Raw genomic sequence first — 13,591 nt, forward strand, 5'->3', positions numbered from 1 at the left:
AATCAGTGCAAACTTAAGCAACATCAGTAGAGAAGATAGATCATCTTATCAGCAAGGTTCTTGAAATGAGGTGGTCTAACGTTTTCAAGTAAAAACCTTTGTAAAATATTTCAGATTCACCCATCTTATTTTAGATATTAATAGAAATTAAGTAACTAAAATAACAAAAAAAATACAGATGTTTTGCATAAATTAATAGAAAGAGATGAGAAAGTCCAGAGTCCAAAAATCTGAACAGTTTCTATTCTGTGTCCATCTTTTCCCATAGATGAAAGAGGGAAGCTAAACCAACTACAATCCTCATGCACATGATTACTTCAGAGATTTAAATATGACATCATTAGTTTCCCTAAGGGGAAAATTACCTAGCTAAATGGCTAGAGATAGTGCAAAGTTTCTTGCAAAGAACAGGAATACCTGCTGAGGGTTGGGGGGGGGGGGGGGGGGGGGGGGAAGAGGTTGTGAACATCTAAACCAGGACCCAAATGCTATACACTGAAGCTATATAAACTGTTTTTCTGATGATGATCCTGAATTAATACAGCCAAGTTCTAACAAGATCTTATTACTTGGGTTTATATATAAGAGGACAGTTTTAAAATTAGAACTGTCTCATGACTAGGTATATCTGAACTAGTAGGAACAGATGCAGGACTCCTATTGCTGATGAAGGTATTAGTAGTTGATGTGATTAAGCAGACATTTCCATATGGGTGTGCTACACCACGGTGCCCTGACAGCATCATACATAACACAGAGGCAAACTGCTGAGGACCCATAGACTGATGTGTGCCATACAAGTATGATAGACTGCTTGCATGCTGTCATGAATTGAATCCTTGTTTATAGAAGCAAAGACAGGAGACGTTTAAACATCTATCATTTAAAGGAGCCTAGGAATAGCAAAGGAATTATTTTAAAAGAAAGTGCCTGGTGGAAAAAAAAATATCCTTATCTCTGTTAGATCCAGCAACATCAAAGAACTACTTGTGTGCTGCAGTTTGACCATTTACTAAATATTTCTTAGAAACTTTGTTTTAATGTGCATTCTTTGACATAAAAAGGTTTCATAAAGCACCAATAATATAATAATGTAGAATATAAAAATAAAATATAACCAAATAAGATAACAGAGTAGCAGATTATTTTAAATATAGAAAAAGGACAACTAAGGGCAGAAGTACATCACCGCTATCTCATTATTATGTATTTCAGGGCAAGTCATTGTGTGTGTGTGTGTGTGTGTGTGTGTGTGTGCGTGTGTGTGTATGCACACTTCTAAAAAGGCCAGCAAAATTTCAGGGCAAGGTTGGAGTGTAGCAACAAAATGCTATATTTCACTTGAAGAACAGGAAAGCGCATTAAAATCAGTTGGGGAAAATTGTTGGAAAAATATTTTAAAAATACATGCATTTTTAAAGTTTAAGACAAAGACCCTCCCTTGGCCCTTCAGTTTCAATAAGTCAGTTAGTCAGTCAAGCCATGATCAATCATTTGCAGCAGGTTCTTTCCGTTTCCTTGCTTGCACAGAACCTGTTACAGTACAGTAAGAAGATGAAGAATCAATAAATGGCAAGTCCTTTGAGTCATGTCTCAGAATCAGTATCCTCCACAAAAAAAAAAGAAAAAAAGAAAACTTTTTAAAGCAGGGTAACTTGGGCTGGATGTACATGACTGCTTAATCAGGCTGTTCAGGATTTATACGTTGGCAATGGAATTGTTGGTGTATAAAGAGAGCGTTAATAATGCCATCCAATTATCGATAAAACAATCATTTTATGTAAGCCATGGGTAGCTGAATACTCATTACTGTTGGTAACACAAATGATTTCAAATATTATATTTACAATTGCTTAAAGCAAACAAAAAACTGTGCTACAAAACTGGTTTGCAAAGATCGCTGCAGCTACAAACCACTGTCTGAATAATGTGAAAATGTGAGTAGAGCTCATAGCATGGTATTTGCAGTACTTCACAATTTCACTGGATATAAAATCTTTTCAGAAGAAAAAGATATGATGTAGCTTATTCCAAATCTTATCTTCCTGCAGACTAATCTCCTTTGGCAGATAAGACCATTAGCATTGTATAAATTGATCAGGCACTAAATTCATCGGGAGATATAAATACATAGATCTTACATAATAAGCTATGCTGCAAATGCTAGTTTCATGACTATATAACTCTACTCCATAAAGAATTTTAGCAGCTGGTCAGGCCAGCAAGGGATTAAATGGATTTCACGTGACAATTGCAGCTATAGAAACTAAGTTACTATTTTCCTTTTTTTCATTAAAAAAAGATTCCAGAAAGAAAAAAATTACTATAAGAGAAGTGGGGGCAGTTTGTGAGGGAAGAATGCTGAAATAATGTGCAAGACATGTAGACAATGGAGATATGATAAATAACCGTTAAGTTCAAGATAAAATGTTGAATTCAACTGGATATATTTACAGAAACCATTAAAATCTTTCTCTAACAGAACAGAGATCTACCACCATGGTGCCATCCCTTGTGTCAGCCCTGGAAAATATTCATTCAATTGACAACAAGCAAAGAATTGCAGTCAATTTTAAAAGTAGCATCACAAAATAGACCTTTTACAGTTATTTCCTTTTCTAGAGTAAAATCCCTTGTGGATCTTCAGTTTCCTAATTTTGAACGTTAATTGACTCATGCATTTATTTAAATGCATATTTCAAAAATTAAAAATGAATTCTACATTTCACTCTTCAGACTGCTTCATAGTTTCCTGTGAATTCTCAGGAAGAAGCAATTCACCTCTACAGACGTGGGATTTTTCACTAACACGAGCTTTCATTGACACAACTTCAACTGACCTGGAAATCTATAACTTACATTGTTTTCTAGCTCATTCCTGAGGAGTGTTCTAATGCTATATATGGGATTTTATATGCCCTTAAGAATGCATTTTCTGTTTCCTGCATAATACATTAATGTATGATGATGCCCTTATTATAGCCTTTACATCTTAAAAAGTTACATGTAGCCATCGAAGAACAGGTAATTCATCTCTAAAACACAAGATAAAATATCATTAAGCATGCTTTGCTTGATAATTACTATTCATTCAGATTAAAGAACAGCTGCTTTCCCATATTTAAATGTGTACTGAAAGGCAGGATAGTTTCATTAGTAGCATATCCCATACTGAAATTTTTACTGATTTTTGAAGATACTAATAACATGAGTTATGTGATATTTTTACCATACATTACTAACTATTGCACCGTGTGAAAGATTCCAAACACTAAGGTCAATATTACCTAAAGATTTCATTATTGTAATTAGCACAGACTGTTTCCTACCTTTATAGACTGGTCACTCCAACAACAAATGAGTTTCAGCAGTGAAGCATTCGCAAAATCAGAGGAACGGCGTCTACTCTTATCTAAAAAACATGTGCGATTTATGAACTGACAGAATACACAGTTGACAAAAAGAAGGATACTTAACATTTTGAATTTTTCACTTCAGCAACATAACAATTCAGTGAAAATAATTTCTCAGAAAACATTTTAATCTCATAACATAAGCATAAGGCATGCATACATTTATTCTCATCCAACATCATATTGGTTCATTTTGTTTACAGTGATCTAATTATTTGCAAAGAGAGCAAACCCATCATGGCTTTTAAACATACTATACTATGTACAATCTAATGGTTAATTTAGAAGAGATCTATACAACTGTGCAAATTTATACAAACCCAGGAATTTATGCTTTGTGACTAGCAAATCTTTGAGCATTTCAGTGTTCATTTTGTAGACTTGTACCAAGATCCTTCAAACAAATTAAATTTGAAGTTTATAGGATATGTTTCACATAGGACAAGGCTAAGTATAAAAGAACTGAAAATCAACCAAATCTAGAAGAATCAAAGCTATAATGCCCAGATTAGTAGGTAAAAATGTAATTCTCCTCATTTGATCCTTGTAAGTGTATGACAATAAGAAAGAGAAAACAGGCTCAGATGGAAAAACATAATTCTATTCTACTTATATTGCTCCCACTTCCAGCTTGCAGCAAATTTACCTTAATTCAATGAAAAGCATATCTACAGATTCTGCAATGCAGTATGCTCATAAAATGAGCTGTTCCACAGTTTTAAAGTTGCTTATACAAAGAAAAACAAGCAGAGCATTGACAGTTTTTTATTATTCATGCTATTATGAGGTGGTGAATCCTCTGAACTTGGAGAAGAAGCTGATGAAGAACCTAGAAATAACTATGTTTTAGTCTTTTCTACATCCAGTGCTTATTACAGGATTCTCTTCCTCAAGATCCATGAAATGATGTAACCTACAGTTTTAAAGAAAATACCTATACTTTTAAGTTGTAAGATCAGAAAATCATTTTCATACACTTCTGCAGTTTCCAATTTCTACGCATGACTTTGTTTGTCCTTCTGTATAGAACGACTAAGAATCTGTCCACCACATTTCATTATGTTCTTTCTCTTTTGTTAATACTTTTCAGATTCGGAGCATGTAACTATGGTTTTTGCTAGGTAAATTCTACAACAACTTGTATGTTTCTTTACCAATAAACAGTAAAGTCTAAGCAAAAATACACTGAATTACATTTTGTGCAGTTAATCTGCCCAATTTGCTTTTCTGCTTACGGGCAACAATATTTGTCTGTGGTGAAGGATGTCAAATAACTGCAAGCAAAACTGGAGGGCTGCTAGTTATGAAATATATTCCATATATTTGTGTATGGCTTCTATTATTATACATTGACTTTTCAGGTGCTTTCTAAAGTAAAGCACAATTTAAACTACAAGCATTTAAACATCACGTGTTCAGTCCACTTCTTCCTCATTTAGACTTCAATAGAGAAATGTCACACATTTCAGGACTTTGCTATGAGGTTCCTTGCCAGGCCTAAATCAAGCAAATTAGTTGTACGACCCTTTGAATCCAGACACTAATATCTGAATGCCAATACAATATAATGTCTTGAAAACAGGAAACTGATTTGTTTTTGGCAACTCTTAAGTGTTAAAGCAACACCAAAATTCACAAGTAACCCAAACACACAACACAACCATCCATCCACTGAGACGGTTCTTACTAGCTGATAGAAGAGCTAACCTGAAGCAACTCTATTGTAAACAAAGTGATCTTTCAACAAGCATCCCTGAGACTGAAAAAGAGTACAGGAAACAGTATCCTATCCAACATTATCTTCTGCTCTCATCCCAGCAGACTTCAGCTTTATGTAAAAATACATTGAAGGATCCTGTTCTAATGTGACTTTGTCGTTAATATTTTAGTAATCTCTACTTCTGTGCAATTTATCCATTTACTTTTTATCATCCCTTCTTTTTTCTAGCAAGTATTTTTGCTATCATCACAAGTTATATCACATAATAATTACAGCATGTCTAAGAGAGAAGAAAACATACAATAAAAGCTGATTTAGATGGGGTTTTCAAGGCTTATTTACATACCAGAAGGTCAAGCCATTACTTAAAAGTGTTCATGTTAGCAATTTAGACAGGACTTAACCTATAACAGGAACACTATCTGCTAGGTAACATATTGAGAAAAATCTACATTCCAGCTTCTATTCTTTGGTTCACTGCATGCTGTAAGAACAAATTTACAGTGGCCTGCAAGCCAAGATCAGTGAATGACTGTCTGTGGGACATTAGCATGAAGAGATTACTTTATTTTGCCTTAAGCCAAAAGTCTAAGGGCATTATTGAACAGTCAAGATAACCCTCACATTACTAAGGCACAGTTTGCTTGAAGGGTTGTATATATTGCAGGGTGGGCATGTAACAGTGCTGAGGGAGATGGGGGAGGGTAAAGATGACCATTTCATTATATTTCAGTTTTTCAGATAACTAGAAAATATCTTAAGAAATTCAGCTAATGTGTTTTGCCACACAAAATGTTTCCTTGAATACAGCATTGCTTATCAGTCTACATGCTTTTGTATGTAAAAATGATACTCGCAAAAGAAAATAACAGATTAATACAATTTCTTTATGAACATCATTAAAACTAAAGAATGTATATATATATTCATTATTGAAGATAAGCAATATATTTTAGGTGATGAATTACATGCAAAACATAACACCATAAAAAGCTAGTATTGCCATACTTCCATATACTTACTGCGTGGTAACTCTCCATAGAAACTGGGAAATGAAGATATGGCTGCTTCCACATTTTGCCATTTGCTGTGTACAGATTCTGGTTGCTGTAGGCTGAAAGAATATGAAACTTGAATAAAATCTGAACATACAAAAATTTTATGTTTGATTAAAGGTGGATATTCATAGAATCACAGAATGTCTTGGATTGGAAGGGACCTCAGGAATATCAAGTTTCAACCCCCGTCACAGGCAGGTTTGCCAGCCACTAGATCAAGTACTAGATTGGATTGCCAAGGGCCCCATCCGACCCCGCCTTGAACATCTCTAGGCACAGACTACCCACAAGCTCTTTGGGCAACTTGTTACAGCACTTGACCACCCCCTCAGTGAAAAACTTCCCTTAACATCTAATCTAAATGTTCTTACTACCTATTTCACTTACGTATGATATAATTTCTCTTCAAGAATAATTTGAATTTTTCACCCTCAACTTGCTATTGAAACAGTCAAATATCCATGAGCCCAAGACCATCATCTAGATGCAGGAACTATACGTACAACCCAAAATATTTTGATTATGACTTTTAACATGATGTAAAGAATTGCATGAAGATAAAATTTTCATGCAGTATTTGGGTCATCTTTCTATTACATAGCATAAAAGTCTAAAAGCGATAGCTTTATTTTATAGGTCTTTCAGAGTTCTAAATTTTCATTTAGAATATGGTTGTAATACTTGGGATTTTGATACAGAGCTAGAACTTAGGAGACTAACATGTATATGAATACCTTTAGGAAAACCCTTCAGTACTTGTCTCTGACTAATTCAAGAATGTAATGAAGAAAAAGAATGAAAACAGAAGAAAGCAAGGGAAAAGCCTTTCTGAACTCTTACACTATTTTAAACAATGTTCTAAATACTTTTCTATAGTGACTCTGAAGTTACAGCATTTAAAAATATTTCATCTTTAAAAATCAACTAGTAAGTTGTACTGCTACAAAAACTTCATGATACTAAACTCTGAAAACTGTCAGCTTGAGCGCTGTTATAGACACAGATATCAAAACCAAGATCTTGTGATAGCTTTTTCCTTTTTATATCCCACTTTTATAATGACATTTTTATGCAAGTTCCTTTATTTTCACAACTGTGATCAAATTGCAAAAAATTGCAGGCTCAAAAACATCTTCATGAATAATAGTTTATAGACTCATCTCCAACTTCTTCCAAAATCATGCTTTTCATACTTTTTTCTTCTTTGGATTGCAAACTGTTTGTTTTGTGAAATGCTCAAATCCTGTTGAAAGATACTATATTTTTATTTGTTTTTAAAACAGTTTAGTACTGGTTTGATAGCATGTTCAAAACATGTAATTCACTGTTCATTGTTTTCACATCCCAACAATTTTATTCATGCAGTCGGGTAGACAATATTAGACCAATATACTACATCCTGAAACTTACTGATTGAAGTCATTACCTGAAAACTTACAAAAGCTCGTCAAGAGTTCTTCAGCCCATGTTAACTGGGGATGCTTAACAGTCAAATTCATGGTTTATGCAGAAACATAAATATATACATGCTGACAAAGACAGAATTTCTGCTCAAAATAAGATTATTTTCATCCAAGAATACACAATAATATATGAACTGCATTTTTCCAGTTTTGATTCTCCAGATTAACAGAAAAGAAAATCCTTTCGCTCTCCTGTAGTAATAAAATCAGATATGCCAAAGAAATTTAAATTTTATTATTGTATTCCCTGGATCTAGGCACAGTTGTCTGTCAATGAAATAATTCTCCCTATAGACCAATGAGTATTTCATTGCCACATGCAAAGAGATACAGCATTAGCAGAAGAAAGTTAGAATCCTAAAATCGTAAACCACAAGGCCATGGTAGTATTGCAGTAGTAACATACCTGGACATTCAGCTACGCTGCTAGAAATAAATGTGCTTATCTATTAATATGAAATTGGGCAAGAATTTGAATACCAGCTACATACATACTAAGTATTTACTCACTGGCTAGTCTGTACACATTTTTTTAACCTGCTCTGAACTTAAATGTTATAAAGATTCACATTTCTTGGATTTGTACTCATGTGCCAACAGAAAATAAACTTTCACAGGATGGAATGTTATATAGCTGTGAAAATGAAAATACTGAAAAGACAGAAGAATCCTGACTAAAGAAAATGAAATTGCTTTTTATCTTCCATATTAGTAATTGAGCTAGTAAGAGTTGGGTTACTGCAGTAATAATTAGTAGATCAGGACCCTTGCAAGCTGTATAAACCATCTTACTAACTTCTTCAGTAAATGCTGCAGCAAATTAAAATTCAGTATTTAGTTGTTCCCTTGAGCATGCAGTAGTTTTAACTAAATCAACTGCTCGAGCAAGTGTGGCTACTTTGTACTTTTAGAAAGCAAATTGTAGAAAGTCACATGTTCTTAGTTTCTTTCAAACTCTTAACTAGGCAAAGTGCATTATTGTACCACAACTCAACATAAACAAAGCTCATTTCAATCTTGAATACAAAGTGAACAATGAAAGGATATATCACACAGGAAGATCTCAAGAATGAATTAACATCAACTGTGATAATTCCCTCAGAGAAATCATAGAGGAAAAAGTTAAATGAATGATGAATCTCAGTATCACATTAAATAAATAGTCCTATTCATGCTATGCTTAGAATTAGGGGACAAAAAAAGAGGGAAAGGAAACTTACGGACCACATATCAAACATTTTGTAACAGCTTTTGCAATATATAGGAAAAAAATAGTCTGAAGAAAGAGCCATGATGAGAAAAATACTTCATCATCAGCAGTACAGAGGAAAAGGCCGGGTGACTAGAGCATTTCAGGTCTGTGTTTATTCACCTCATGTAGTCTAGTTCTGATCTAGTTCCCTGAAAAAGAGTGCTATCCTTCTATATTAGGAAAAAAAAAAAGCTTCTTCTCAGTTATTTTCCAGATGTGTGAGAGACAAAGAATAAAGAAGGAAAAGCCTCTAAACTTAGTATGAGTGTGCAAGTACAGCCAGGACAAAAAGAGGAATGTTATTTCTACCCAGACTTACAGCACATGCTATTTCTGCTAAGGAGAGCAAAAGGAAAATTCAAAGCTTAAAAATACACATAAATATTAAATAACAATTTAAAAAAAAAAAAAAAAAAGCATAAGGAGAAACTCAAGAGCTCTTATTCACATGAGGTCATTTTTTTCTATACAGCTTTCATAATTTTATGGAAGAGATGTTCCAAATACAGAGTTTATGTCTGGAAAAATGTTCAAATCTAAAATGTTTCTATATTTATACATCTCTGCCAGAGCATTGTACAACAAAGTGCAAACAAATTTTGTTTGTACAAAAAGAAATTGAAGTCCAATCTGGAATCCTGGAAATATCTTTTTGTGTAACATCTTGCATTGAGTATGGAACAGCAGGCAATGTAATAAGCAAGAAGAGCAACTGAGAAATCCATGTTTGTCTTGTAGGATCTTGCATATCTCCTGAGGCATCTTGAACGCCTACAGCTTTGTGGAAGATGCACAGTCCTTTGCAGCACAAGGATCAATATTTTTTGTTCTTCCTATTGCCTCTAGGCTATAGCATCAACAACACTGAAGTTAATTGTCCCGAAAATACTAAATACAGACCAACATAGGTTTTCTGAATGACAACAGTCTGTGGACAGACAATATCCATTGCCTGATTAGTATGCTCTATTTGGCTGTGTCAAATAATGTTGAGCATGCTATTTTTTTTCCCCTTAATGCTGAAAGAAGCACTAAGTCAATTAAATTTGTTTTGAGTAACAAATGCTATTTGGGATCATTCTTACAACATGAGAATGTTACTTCAGATAGGATAACTAGGACAGATTGTTTTTGGCTCACATTTTGTTTATCTATGAAGACAGGATAAGTATATTACAGGAAGTGAAAGTCAACACAGCACAAATGTGTTAATGCGTCCAAATATGTCTTAGGAGACCTCATTACTCTCTTTAAACTCTGAGAAAAAGCATTCCCTCTGAAAGACAGGATGTGAAGTTGGATAGCTCTAATTCTTCTTCAGATGAAACAAGTTTACTCATCAGCTAAATAGAAAAACAGATATTTAACTTTCTTGCAACCTCCTTTCATTTTAAGAGCATTCTACAAAACAAAGCTCTAGAAGAAGAAAGCAATTTGCTGTTAAGGAAGAAAAGATTTTCTTACCTTTCAATTTGACTCGTATATGCTGAAGGCATGTTAAAAACTCTGTTGATTAAAAGTATTCTGCTTAATAAGAAAAAAATTATTTCAGCTCCCTTTGTTCCGTAAACATTATTCACTGCTCCATCTTTCTCACCAGTGTGCCCTTCGGTTGCGGCAAGGTACTTGTTTGATAAATCAAGCACTCTTTTTGAAAACAAGTTGCTTGAAGTGTGTTCTTCTAGCACACCACCATCAGTACATTTCCATCCCGGCAACATCAATGAGAGGTGGCTTTCATTTGACACAAGTCCAAAAGCAACCGGGCTCTGCAGCCTTAAGATATCTAATTGCCCAACACAAAGATTATCTATTTCTTTATCTACACCCCAGGGTAAGAGACATGACAAAAGCAGTTTAGCTGTATCTGTGGTGATGTTCACATCAATGTTTCCTGATGGCTGCATTTTAGTCTTTCTTGAACTCTTCATTTTTTTCTGTCTTTTTATGCCACCACTTTCTTCCAAAGTCCTAATTGTGTTAGAATCTATATTGACCTGGTTTGCACAAACAGTACCTATTTGTCCATCCACTGACAATGTGAACCCAGCAGTTTTATTTCTTTTTAATGTTAGCGCTCTTTTCTCAGTAGTACTTTTGGCTCTTTCTAGAGCATCATAGTTGTGGAATGAATTTGATGACTTCAATCCACAGAGTTGAGATGACAGCAGAATATCCACCAGTTTTTCCAGATCAAATAAGAGAACATGAAAGTTTGCGTTGTTCCATTTTGTCTTAACTGGTAAAACAGTAAAGGGCTGTTGAATAAGGCTGTTATCTGTTACCTGAAAGAAAAATATTTAGCATTCAAACAAATCCATAGTATTTTGTAGTTTTGTAGATATCAGCAAAGTTGCACAAGGAATAGGCTAAATCCATTACATCCCCCATTAAGTTCAACGTAATTGCATTCATTCACTTGCTACTTCAGAAGAAGATTTTTCTTTTAAATAGTTTATGCAAAGTGACATGCTTTTAAATATTGTAATCAGGATTCTTTAATGACTTTGAAATATAGAATACTCCAATACATTTTTATTGCAGAGATCAAAATACATACTTTTTTTGAGACACACTTCAGATGCTTTTGTAGAAAAGCAACTACTTTAGTTCACAGAAATAACTGTGACTCACTTTGCCAAGGGGAGCTTTCTGAATGTGCTAAGAGAATCACCAAGTGTTAAAGTCAAATTCTGAGATGGTGACAAAACGGCTATCAGAATCCTGATTTATTGTTAAAGAAGTACTTCTATCTTCAGGAAGCAGCAGACATGAGTCTAAACTTCATTTTGATTCCTTTACCTTTTTTCTTTAAGCATTTACAACTCATATGCTTTTATTGTCCTGCACTAGCCTATGCTCTCAGTACTGCGTTCATACTAGGGATTTCATCTTTACAATCACAGAATCAGAATCACAGAATGGACAGGGTTGGAAGGGACCTCAAGCACCATGAATCTCCAACCCCTCCGCCACATGCAGGGCCACCAACCTCCCCATTCAACACCATACCAGGCTGCCCAGGGCCCCATCCAATCTGGCCTCGAACACCTCCAAGAACGGGGCATCCATGACCTGTCTGCAGCACCTCACCACTCTCGGTAAAGAATTTCCCCTGGACAACCAGCCTAAATCTCCCCTCCCTCAGCTTAAAACCATTTCCCATAAGCAAGCACGTACAAGCAGAAACATAACAAAGGAGCAAATTTTCAGCCCAGTGAAGCTTTTGTAGAGAGACAATAGTGTCAGAGGAAAACAGGATTTTCTAGATCATTTAATTTCTATTGTGACAATCAGAAATACTCTACCAGTGCAAATTAAGAGCTGTTTCTGCTATGCGTATGAGCTGAATCTTAAAATAAACCATCAGATATTAGTTAAAAAAAAGAAAAATTGACAGCTAAATTTAGTTTGAAAATGATGTCGACCATTTTCATTCAAGAGTACTCTTTACATAACTTCTTTTACATTACGAACAAGTTTTGTAGGATTAATTGTTCCTGATCTGTTACAAGAAACAAACAAACAAACAAGAAAACCAGAAACAAAACTTTTGACCCTATTTATTCAACAAGTTATTTGACTATTTAGTTTGGAGTAATAACATGACCTGATGTTCTGTTAATTAGTGAATGATATTAAAAACAGATGAAAACACACTCTAAATACAAAACATTAAGCCTCCCTATGGAGATCCTTAGATAAACAAGGGGTTATAGGATAATGTTCATGCTTTTTTTTTTTTTCCCCCCACCATCTCTTCCCATTAAAAAAAATATAGTAGTTAAGCATTAGGATTATTTTCCATCTTTAATTATACTGCTTCCTAACACTCAGGTAAAGTACACACTGGAATTAACAAACTAGTTCTGAAATAAATAGAAGATTCATACATTTCTGTCTGTTTTATACACTTATGTTTTGTTGATTCACATTTAGAAGCTTTTAGGAAAAATCGCCACTCGAACAAGAAAATATCTTGACAATGTCAATTGGTTGAGGAATCTGGTGATGCTACTGGGCGTGAGGTCACAATAAATGTTTATTGGCAATTCGAAAGCTTATTGACATTGATCCTAAAAGCATCTACCAAGTTGTCTTAGCTCTCTGCAATAGGCATTTCATTTCAGTGAAAGCAGGTGGACATCTAAAGCTACAAACATAAAACACTATTTAGGACACATGGACAAGCTATTCTCTCTAACATAAGATGACAGAAAATGGAAGGAAGCCCATAAAAATAACTGAACTAGAGTGCTGGGAATAACATCTGATGATGGTTATTGAAAAGTAGATTAAGTTATTTACATTCTGAATGGTGTATTTGTTAAATTTCCACAAGTGTTTTACAAAACTAGATTTATTGGCTACAGATAGCTATTGTCAATTATTATTATTATTATTTTTATAATAAACACATGAAGAGTTTAATAATGGCATCAGAAAGCAGGCTAACAGCAGCAGTAACAAAGAATGGACTGCCTCTGAGCCATGTGGTCCAACTCAGAGTTCTCCCTGTTGTCATCACACAGGTCTTGCTTTTTTTTTTTTTTTTTTTTGACAATTTTTGTTCAATTTAAATAAAACATTTAAAGTTTGAAAGACAGTCCTGGGTTAATGTGATCATATTCTATATCCAAATATCAAGCTATTCAAGCCTTATTCCCCAAATGAATTTCAGATTA

General features: G+C 34.3%; 1 protein-coding gene across 6 annotated transcripts in view; it reads right to left on the bottom strand.

Moving 5' to 3' along the window:
* Positions 1 to 13,591, bottom strand: part of WDR72 (WD repeat domain 72) — a 106,603-nt gene that overhangs the window by 41,817 nt on the left and 51,195 nt on the right. For all 6 annotated transcript variants that reach the window (XR_007379198.1, XM_048956874.1, XM_048956872.1 and 3 more), the window contains exons 15-17: positions 10,371 to 11,191; positions 6,156 to 6,247; positions 3,330 to 3,412 (exon numbers count right to left, since the gene is read on the bottom strand). Coding sequence is in view for 5 of the 6 variants with exons in the window: in XM_048956874.1 (XP_048812831.1) it covers positions 3,330 to 3,412; positions 6,156 to 6,247; positions 10,371 to 11,191 (996 nt within the window). In the remaining variant the exon portion in view is untranslated. The remainder of the gene's footprint in view (positions 1 to 3,329; positions 3,413 to 6,155; positions 6,248 to 10,370; positions 11,192 to 13,591) is intronic.

The sequence above is a fragment of the Lagopus muta genome, chromosome 10 (genome assembly GCF_023343835.1).
Source record: "Lagopus muta isolate bLagMut1 chromosome 10, bLagMut1 primary, whole genome shotgun sequence".
Classification (NCBI taxonomy): Eukaryota; Metazoa; Chordata; class Aves; order Galliformes; family Phasianidae; genus Lagopus; species Lagopus muta.